The sequence below is a fragment of the Python bivittatus genome, unplaced genomic scaffold (assembly GCF_059951505.1).
Source record: "Python bivittatus isolate LINGU-HERP-01145 unplaced genomic scaffold, Pbiv_v1 ctg000330_np1212, whole genome shotgun sequence".
In the NCBI taxonomy this organism is placed as follows: domain Eukaryota; kingdom Metazoa; phylum Chordata; class Lepidosauria; order Squamata; family Pythonidae; genus Python; species Python bivittatus.
This window is the reverse complement of record NW_028277058.1, coordinates 33,026,714-33,037,678: the sequence shown is the minus strand read 5'-3', so window position 1 is coordinate 33,037,678 and position 10,965 is coordinate 33,026,714. Positions and strand designations below refer to the sequence as shown.

Below are 10,965 nucleotides of genomic sequence, written 5' to 3'. Positions count from 1 at the left end.
CCCACCATTGGGAAGGGAGATGTTGGAAGTGGGCTATCCAGAACATCACCAGCACAACAAATGGCCATCATATAATTGACATGTAAAGAAAAGGTAATCATGACTTATACGGAGTGACTATAAGGAAGAATAGTTTGGGGTTATGTAGTCTTAGTATTTTTAACCTTTAGAATCCAAATTCTGTGTATGGAGCCCAAGCAACACCCTTGGCAAGTTACCAGGTTTCTCATGTCACACAAAGGGTAAGGATCTATTTCTTTTCCTCTTATTTAATCATGTCTGTAGAACTCAGAATTGATTTTCCTTTTCCTGGCTTGTTACAGCACATATGTGCACTCTCTCTTGTTCTCTTTCTTTCTCTCCCCAGCCTGTCCAATGGAACCGCTCTTGTTCTTGATTGATTCTGTGCCATCAAGTCAGTGTTGAGTCTTACACACCCACATATGGTCTGAATTCACACTTCCTGCTGCGCTATGCCCTTATGAAGAAGAGGGTATTGGTGGCTGACAGCCAACCTGTCTCCCCAACTGATCTTTCCCTGCCTAATCACAGGGCACCCTGAGGAATTGCTGCTATTATTATTATTATTATTCTACAATTAGATTCACAGTCAAAGACTGGTGAAAACTTAATAATTCAAGTCCTAAGTTTTCACCAGTACTATTACTACTACTACTTATTATCATCACTGTTACTTCTGCCATCCTAACCAGGTAGAGTCAGGTGTACTATATTTATTTTAGTATATATTTATCTTGCCCTTCCTTCATAACTGGCACATGGCTCAGTTTATAACCACCCCAAGCAATTAGCCTTCCCCAGAAACTGCTTTTAATATTGTTGTGTTCATTCAGTAAAGCTTCCTAGTTGACAGGGCCTTTGAACCTGAATTCACCAAACTATATTCTAACACTATAGCCCACTGCAGTTCTTCTGCACCGTTAATCAGCCATAACTCACCAAGTAAGCATCTTTAGCACTGAATGTTTGTTTATTATTAGATTTATATCCTGCCTTTATTTTGTGCAATTCAAGGTGATGTACATAATGCTCCCTCCTCCTGTTTTCCCTACAATAACAACCCTATGAAGTGGGTTGGGCTGAGAGGGAGTAACTGGCCCAAAGTGATCCATCCAGCTTTTATGCCTAATGGAGGGCTAAAACTCACAGTCGCCTGGTTTCTAGTCCAGCACCCTAGTCACTACACCAAAGTGGCTCCCATGTTCTCTGCTAGCTCCAGTAAAAGATAGGCTATAAAAACAGTACTCAGCTCAAAGCACTTTTATTCTAATATAATAGAGGTGTGTTTATCATACTTACAATGTACATAAAGTTTGCCAACATTTAAGAAAACTGATATCCTTATGACCATAAGTTGTCATAGATTTATTTGAACGTGACTGCTTGTTCGTTTGTTTTTACAAATCTGTTTCCCCTTTTAACTGTCTTACTATTGACATGCCTCCTTTACTGTTAACTCTCTGAAAAACTAATCTGACACTTTTAGCCTCTTATTTTTGTTCTTTATTGCCTAAGCAGAGATTGTGTGGCACTTTTTAAGGGTCAGGATGAGATAACCAGGTTCTAGAACTTCATCCTACAAGTAGAGATTAGCAGTATTGCTAATACATTGTGTTTTATTCATTTATAAACCGTACTTTCGTGTGTTATATTATACAACAATTCTCTCTACTCCTAATCTCAGATCTCCCATGTGACCAGGAAATATGCTGTGCAGGGAGTTCATATAGGCTAAAAACATATCAGGAAGCATGACTACTTTCCCAGTTAATGGGGGGGGGGGGGGGAAGAACCCATCCTAGCTACGTGCGTGACCGCTGAAGAACTATGACGTATCTGGATCATCAGTTTGGCATCCAACTGTGCCACATCCTCTTCTTGTATAAGAATAGGAAATGTGTCAGGAAATCCAAACAAACTTTCAGTGTGTGACTGGTAAAGTGAGAGAGCCCAAGCATCACGGTTGCTACATAGTTATAAATAATATCTTCACCACTTTACAAGCAATAAATATGATAGATTTGTTTTTGCTGCATTTCTGCAACTAAAGTCTACACTTGTCAGATAACAATATTTGCAAACAAAAAACAAAAATTGAAGAGGCAACATAAGCAGTGACATCCACCAACCGTTCATGGATTATCATTCTCCTAAAAGGAAACCCATGCAGTCATCTGGCAGCCTTATCGCTATTTTTTTTTTCCTGTTTCCCACTTTTCTTAATGAACCTTTCCACTCACATAATCTCTTTGGAGCTTCTCTGTTCATTCTTGGTCAATCCCTATTTTCACATATTTCCAAAATCTCCAATGTCCACCTTTGAGTTTTTCTTCCTTACCCTGGTCTAGGCCTCCAAGAAATTTGCATTAGGTCTGCTTTAGGCATTTCTACACAATAGTGTTAATGTATACAAACTGCTTGTCATATGGACCTGCCCTTTGTATAACCTTGGAATCCCTTTGGTATGTCAGTGATCCACAGGAACATGCGATACTAGTATTTAAGTGTTCTATACCACACAGTGTAGCATCAGAAATATAACTTTGTTAGGTTTGTAGATACATGTTTCCCTTCTGAGGTTTTTGGTTCATGTTTGCTTGTTCAGTAGCACTCTGCTTCTTCTTCAGATGTTTGGAAATCCAAAGCAGAGAAGGGAGATAAATGTGTTCACTCCATTCTGGTCATTCTCAATCTCTTTTAATTGATAGTGAAAGTCTACAGTGAAGCTGTCACCACTCTAGTGCCACCACTGGCTGCATTTCATCACAACCATCTCCCTTCCTCAGAAGTGTATGCCTCTAAAGTACCATGTGTAGCTGCTGCAAATTAAATCAGCTGGCCAATGCAGCATTTTGTTTAACAAATGTGCATTAGTGCTGCTTGTTTGGCAGCCACCTGGAAGTCCTAGGGCAGTGTTGTCCAAACTTGGCCACTTTAAGATGAGTGGACTTCAACTCCCAGAATTCCCCAGCCAGCATGGCTGGCTGGGGAATTCTGGGAGTTGAAGTCCACTCAAAGTGGCCAAGTTTGGACAACACTGTCCTAGGGCTATGAGATTTGGGTTGCAAGAATCCAGACAGCAGCAAAGAGATGCCGAAAACAATAGCTCTCTGCTGTTATCTAGTACAGTAGTCATCCAGAGTTTTGCCATTCAGATCCATTAGTCCTAGGAGTCCCCGAGAACACAGCATTCTGGACCTGTATTTCAGCCGTAGTAGTGTTACTATTAGAAGTTTCTGTTTAGTATGTGACAAAGTATTATTTGCATAAACTGCAGTCAGAGCATTGTTTGGGATCTTATTTGATTAACTGTGGTTTGAATAAACCATAATGCAATGCATTTGGACAAAAGAACAAACTTTGTTTTAAGTTTATAATTTCCTCTGTGTGCTCAGAACAAGAGGTGTAGAAGAACAGAAGGGAGCTTAGATTAAAAGAACTAGGATTATAATATGAATATGGGACTTTATCCCACACTCACTGATAATTCCTGCTGAATTTGTATATTTGAAGATGAAGATAATATTACTAATTGTCTTAATTATTTTTCTGAGTGTTCTGAATCCATTAAGATTTTTAGGGAGTTGTTATTTCTGAAGTAAATGTTTCAAGAAATGGGGAGAATTAATATAAATACAGATACAAAATTATTTCATACTTGTTTTGTATTTTTTATTGCCTTAGGATTCTGTGGAGTATATTCCTTGATTTTATAAATGCCTGTGATAACCCAGAGATCATAATGGTCACATTTTCCTCTCCTACAAAGAACAAAAAGGCAAAGAATATGTCAGATTTGCTATACCGTCTCTACAAAACACTCCTTATACCCACATTCTTAGGCTCTCATACATTTAAATTCCTTCGTTGCCATCGCTTTAGGAACTTGAGAACCTCAGGTTCCTCCCACCCCTTACTAATACATGAAGAAATGAAAAACATCACATCATCTTCAGGTTTGACAGCCTTATGGCTTAGTTCTCACTATTGATAAGCCAGAGCTGTATCACTGGACACATATGACTGAATGCCCCCAATAGGAAAGTAAAATCCCTGCCTAAATAAGGTAGGCATTTTAGGGCAACTTTGTCATGTTGAGAGCTTTTGCTATTATTTGTGAAGACAGGAGAGATCAATCATATAAAACCTAGACCTGCTCTGTAAAGTGGTATAGCTCAGTACTCACCATCTGGGTGAGAACTAAGCTTACACATATACCTCAAAACATTTCCTCATTCTTCTCACATTCTTGTAACACACCTGTGGTCATTTTTGCCTCTTTTCTCATCCATTTTTTTAGGGAATTTGGTCCCCAGTTTATCAGGGAATTATCCCCATGGAATAATTTCCAGTAGCTCATGAAAAAGAGTTCACAGCACTGACATCCAGTTGCAGGGATATATTTTTTGTATTATTATTATTATTAGTAGTAGTAGTAGTAGTAGTAATAGTAATAGTAGTAACAGTAGTATACCAGATCTGGGCTGCAAATCTTCAGATGACCCTATCTGTTGTCCAGATTTGGGAACCTATTACTATGAAATTACTTATTTGCATGAATGCTTATAGAAGTGTGAGGGAGAAGTCCTATAGCATGTGCACAAATCATTCCCAAGTTATTCTTAGTTGTTCCATCAAGGCAGCTGAATCTTACAATTTCTTGTGTGTTAAATGAATTTCAGACATAATAGGATCGTGGGACATGTTCATTATCCAATTACGAAACAGCAACTCAACTCTTCTCAGTTATCTTTTGATCCCAGCGTGCCTTTTCCTTTGTGGAAGAAAATAAAACGACTTGGCTAACTGGCTTTGCCACTGTGAAAACGTCTCTGAGGAGAGCTTCCCCCATCTTTGGTTTAGTTTTTCTTCTCAGCCTTCTGTTCAGCAATATTTTACAGATACAAAACTGGAGATGAATCAGTTCAAATGAAGAGAAACATCATTTTTTACATGGAAATTAGTGAGCATAGAACAGTTTTTATCAAAAAAGACTCAATCTGCAAAGGCTTTCCTAAATAAAGTTAAATAACATTATTTTTGCACATTCCAGTAAGATGTTTCTGAATATAAATGTATGGGGAGATGATCTCTAAACAATTCTTCAGATGAAATTCTAACAGGGTTTTGAAAAAAAATCTTGGTTTGCAACCCAGTTTGTTCTGCCTTTTTTTTTATGACTTTTGAATGAAAATGTTGACAAAGAATTATTTCAAGCAATTTAAAGGTGTTGCCTCAGCTACAATGAAGAATATCTGATTCCATCTTTTGTTGACAGTATTCTTATTTGTTTAAATAAAGGGTTAAATAATATTGCCCCATATAAATAAATAGAAAAATACATGACATTCCTGAGTATGTGTGAAAAGAGTACATGAAGATAGCTACAGTATGACAAGGAAGAAAATGAGGCAAAGATTGTAAAGTTAAGAAACAAAAGAAAACAATTCAGTTCTAGCCCCACTTGCGAGGCAAATTCCCATCTGCTACAAGAACATCATAAGGAAAGATTCAAGTGTATTTAGGCCTTGCTCATCTGTCTCATTCTCACAGTTCAACAGGTTTTGGAATTGCCAAACATTTGCACTATGCTGGCAGGTTCCATCATGACCCCTATCATAACTGAGCATTCTGAGTATCAAATACAATTACTATCAGAGCTTTGAACATTATTCCCGTCTATTTTTTCCTGCTATTGTAAAACATTAATTGAAATTCCACGTATTAAGGAAACTTCTGCTTACTGTGCTATCATTCAGTCAGACATTTGGGAAACTTTTCTTCCTTAGAAAACTCAAGTATGGTCCTATGTGACAAGCACTTCCCTTGAAATGTGCTGAAAGTATAGACTACAACTGGTGCAACCGTGATTTCTGCCTGTTGTGTTGATCAGCAAAAAACAAAATGAAGTAGGATATACAAGTGTAGGGTTGAGGCAGTTGCAAGTCGTAGGGAAACCCTGGAGAAATTCCTGGGTACATACACTCCTAACTGTAATCCACAGTAACAGTACCAGTATTTAGTGTTTTATACCGAAGTTTTTCAAGAAGACTTGGTGCTACTGCAGAGTCATTCTGACCACTGATCCCATATCAGTGTACTAATCCTTTTGTCCTCCAAGCACATGCTTTCCTGCTTTCTAAAAGCTTGCAGATTTCATCCATGCGTCTTGCGCAGCCTTCTAGGTTTTCTGCCAGTTTCTGGATTTTTGCCTTAAGCAGGGTATGGCTCACTTTTGTCGCCTCTTCCATGTGCTCAGGGACCAGGAAGCCCTGAGGGCCACAGAACACCACAAAGCAGGCAGAATTATACAGGGCAATAGAGGCATTTTTCTCAGCCTGCAATAAGAGAGGGTCGGTGGGGCTCCAACTGCGGTGCAGGAACTCCAAGCTGTTCATCATTTCCTTCATCTGGCAGTGACAGGTCAGTGCAATCTTTTTTACTCTTTTCACCTCCTTGGAGTTACAGAGCACCAAGGAAAGGTCTGAAGTCATGGAAACAGCCCCTCCTGCGGCTGCCACTCCTAAGCCCACCCCAGAAGCCAAGAGAGAGGCTCCTAGAGTTGCAGGGCTCAAGGACAGCCCCACAATGGCCATAATTGCTCCTGCAGCACTTAAAGAATTCCCTGTTAGATGGGCAATGAGAGAACATCTGTCCAAATTACTGAGTCTCTGAGAGATCTGTCGGAGTTTCTTGATGTGGTTGCATAGCCGGCTTTGCTGGTCCAGAAGTGTGTTGTGGAAGCGACATGTAGGATCAAAACTGGAGGGGAAAATACCATACTCCATAATCTTGATGGAAGGCAGGGGGAAAAAAAAAAGATTGTCACTAAGAAAGGCAATCTTATGCTTTGACCAAGAGATATACAGATGCATCTGAAACCCTCAACGAAGTTTGCTCTGCCCAGGAATTACGAGAGTTGCCATCCTAGAGGGCAGCAAGTTGGCACGCTGCTTTTAACCCATTCTACAAAACTGTATCTCTCTATCTGTTTTAAAGTGAGATACAAGCCCTTGCCCCATGGCTCCTGATTGCTCCAAGACTTCTTGTTCCTTTTGCCGTACCCCTCTAGAAATAATTCCTAAAAGCTTGGCAAGCTTTCCCATGAACATTTTCATGGACGGGTCTTCTGTGGCATTCTTTGAGAGCCATCTAACTACTGCACTCCCTTGTAAACCACCAGAAAGAGAAACATACATCCATAAGTAAGTAAATGTGATTTATTTTAGACTTCAGCTTTCTATTTGACACATAGGACTTTTCCCCACTATTAGTTATAGTATAGTTATAGTACTCTCCACCCATCCTTGACTCAGCAGAAAACTATACGGGCATGCAATGTGCTACCCCCAGTATCAACCTCTATGCTGCCTTTATTTACTTGTCTTCCAGTTTTTTTTGGCCCATGTGCATTTTTTAAAACTGAGAATTACAGTGGATAGTACAGTGTCACAAAGTAGGCGGAGTACTATTTGAATGTGAACATGAAGCATTTTCTCTTTGGGGATGGGCATTCTTCTAAAACTCCAACAAGATTATTTTAGGTCATACATACAGTTTTTGTATGTTTCCTACCTCAGAACTGAGGAAACTTTCAAAAATCATGCCACTCAAATTTGTCAGCACTATTGGAAAGGACTTTAGTTGAAAAATGGTCTTGAGAGGCACAGATTGTCCATGCTGCTTTAATAAATTTTCTGAAGAGCCAAATCTCTTAATTTTTCTGACACCTTATGAGTAAAAGTTGCAAACATATGTCATTACATAAATATAAAGTTTTCCTCTTCGTCAACAATGAATATAGAGGGTTTTTTCTTTGAAAAGGATTTCCCTGCTTGAAGGTTTTTTCACTGCCCTTTGGTCTTTGATTTCACACATAAGGGAACTCTCTTCTGCCCTTCTTTCTTACAAGCCTAACTAATAGATACTGGGGCAAATAGCATTTCAGTGTAACGTTTCACATTTCTCCAAGCATAATTTCAACTGATTGTAGAGTGCCAACATAGAGAAAGAAAGGACCTAAAATCCACCAAATGAGAAAGGTCAGAAGAAGAAACAGTTACACAAATATCTAATATAGTTAACTCAGTGTACAAATTATAGCATTACTAGAAACTTTTATAACAATTCTCTTAACAATCAAAATGCTTAATAGGTATTATCAAGTCCCTGTTATCTAAAATCCCACACATATTTTTTTAGCTAAAACCTATTTAATCTTAAAAGCTATTTGATTGATTTCCTAGATGAATACATTTCCTCTGCATCATGACATATTCTCAAGTTATGAAATAATTCATTTTTGTTATCTTTTCCTGGTCTGTACTGCAAAGCGTTAAAAAAAACCCTTTAACTTACCATAATCATGCCTTGCATTTCATATTTTAAAAGTGAAACGTGTTATGTTTCTGCTATCTGCATGCTAAATTTTCTTCTGCTCCTCCATTGTAGTAGAAGGGGGGGAAACTCCTTTAGATATTTCTCAGCACATCCCCATGTATTATTTACCTCCATGGCTTATTTTAGCCCTCCCCAACTCAGCCTCTTCCAAATGCCATTATTCCTTGTCTGTCCAGCCAAGCTGACAAGATAGTAAACTGTAGCCCAAGCCATCACTGCAGAAGATTTGCTGGATGCCTTTGAATAACAGTTTAAAATAATGTAGAATAATAATTGAGAGCCAGTTTGGTAGTGGTTAAGGCACAAGGCTAAAAACAGGGGAACTGTGAGTTCTAGTCCTGCTTTAGGCACGAAGCTAGCTGGCTGACCTTGGGCCAGTCACTTTTTTCAGCACTAGGAAGAAAGCAATGGCAAACCACTCCTAAAAATCTGGACAAGAAAACTGCAGGGATTAGTCCAGGCAGCCACCATGAGTCAACACTGACTAGAAAGCACAAGAGAAGGAGGAGAAAAAGAATCACTGACTTTGTCTCATTAAATTGTGTGAAGTGGATTAAAAGTTAGCATCCCTTTTAGGTAAAGTAAATTGTTTTATAAAAAGCAAGGACAGGAGTATCTGCAATAAAATGTTCAAAAGTTTTCAAAGACCAAAAAAAATAAAAAAAAGTAATAACCTACCATAGTTTTCCCTTCAGACCAGTGTTCTCGTGAATGCCTCTCAAGCTGTTTCGGGACAAGCTTTATTTATACTTTCCACAACCCCTTTGCTCCAGTGGGACTGCTTTGCATCAGACCAGAAATCTGTCATTTCCTGGCCCCCCCGACACACCGTCCTTCCCCTAGAGACTTCGGAAGGATGTGACACTGAACACTGGCTATGGAGACAAGGGCAGCTCATGTTAGATTCAGGAAACCACCTTTATAAGTGAACACTATGTATGCACTTTTTCTAAAATACATCTACACACACACACACACAAAACTGTTCCTGTCTCTAGTCAAATGTGGTCATTTCCCAAGGAGAGGACTCTACCCTTCCTTTTCTTGAAATAACTGGTGACATCATGCCTTAATTTTAAGGGACTCCATGCCTTCCAGGCAGGTGACTGAGCCAGAATCCTTTCAGAAAATAAAGGATGATCTCAGCCGATCTTCCAGCTTACTTGAATTCTGCTTCTTTTGGAAAGGAAAAACGTCTCATGGGGATGCTGAATTTGATTGCCTGGGATACACCAGAGGCCAGACAATCATCCAGCTTTCAGAAAGACATATAAGCACCCATTGTATCCACTCTTGCACATTTTCAAATGTTCAGAAAACCTTAGACAACAGTTGCTCATCAAAGGATCTTGAGCAAATTTAGTGGTCATGAGATAATCAGATTCATCTGTTTATTAATTGTTAAGTAGCTAAAACACAGAAAAACAAACAGCAGGAATGAATGAGCAATTTCTCAGAGGAGGGAAGAAGTGGATCTGGGTTGGGACGAGAGCTTGTTAATGTTCAGAACTGATCTTGGCTTAAGGATAAGCAGTGAGCTGGCTGGGTTTGTGGATAATACCCAACTTTTTCAGCATTTTGAAAAGTGCTGCACTCAATATGCCAGCAAGTTTGGAAAACGCAACAGTGGCCACGGGATTGGAAAAGGTCAGTTTACGTTCCAATTCCAAAGAAGGGCAACGCCAAAGAATGCTCAAACTATCGCACAATTGCACTCATTTCACATGCTAGCAAGGTTATGCTCAAAATCCTACAAGCTAGGCTTCAGCAATACATGAACTGAGAACTACCAGATGTACAAGCTGGGTTTCGAAGAGGCAGAGGAACTAGAGATCAAATCGCCAACATTCGCTGGATCATGGAGAAAGCACGAGAGTTCCAGAAAAATATCTACTTCTGCTTCATTGACTATGCAAAAGCCTTTGATTGTGTGGATCACAACAAACTGTGGCAAATTCTTAAAGAGATGGGAATACCAGACCACCTTACCTGTCTCCTGAGAAATCTGTATGCGGGCCAAGAAGCAACAGTTAGAACCGGTCATGGAACAACTGATTGGTTCAAAATAGGGAAAGGTGTACGACAAGGCTTTATACTGTCACCCTGCTTATTTAACCTATATGCAGAGTACATCATGAGAAATGCCAGGCTGGAAGAATCACAAGCCGGAATTAAGATTGCAGGGAGAATCATCAACAACCTCAGATATGCGGACAATACCACCCTAATGGCAGAAAGTGAAGAAGAACTAAAGAGCCTCTTGATGAGGGTGAAAGAGGAGAGTGCAAAAGCTGGCTTGAAACTCAACATTAAAAAAACTAAGATCATGGCATCTGGACCCATCAATTCCTGGCAAATAGAAGGGGTAGAAATGGAAGCAGTAACAGACTTCATTTATTTGGGCTCCAAGATCACCGCAGACGGAGACTGCAGCCATGAAATTAAAAGACGCTTGCTCCTTGGGAGGAAAGCTATGGCAAGCCTAGATAGCATATTAAAAAGCAGAGACGTCACCTTGCCGACAAAGATCCGCATAGTCAAAGC

At 39.5% G+C, this 10,965-nt stretch overlaps 1 protein-coding gene across 1 annotated transcript; it reads right to left on the bottom strand.

Annotated features, from left to right (window-relative positions):
- Positions 1-4,441: 4,441 nt before the first annotated feature.
- On the bottom strand, positions 4,442-9,199 carry APOLD1 (apolipoprotein L domain containing 1). The gene is made up of 2 exons (XM_007423205.4): positions 9,100-9,199; positions 4,442-6,812 (listed from the first exon to the last, which is right to left on the bottom strand). The coding sequence occupies exons 1-2, from the start codon at positions 9,100-9,102 to the stop codon at positions 6,114-6,116; spliced, it is 702 nt and encodes a 233-aa protein (XP_007423267.1). The 5' UTR covers positions 9,103-9,199; the 3' UTR covers positions 4,442-6,113.
- Positions 9,200-10,965: the final 1,766 nt, after the last annotated feature.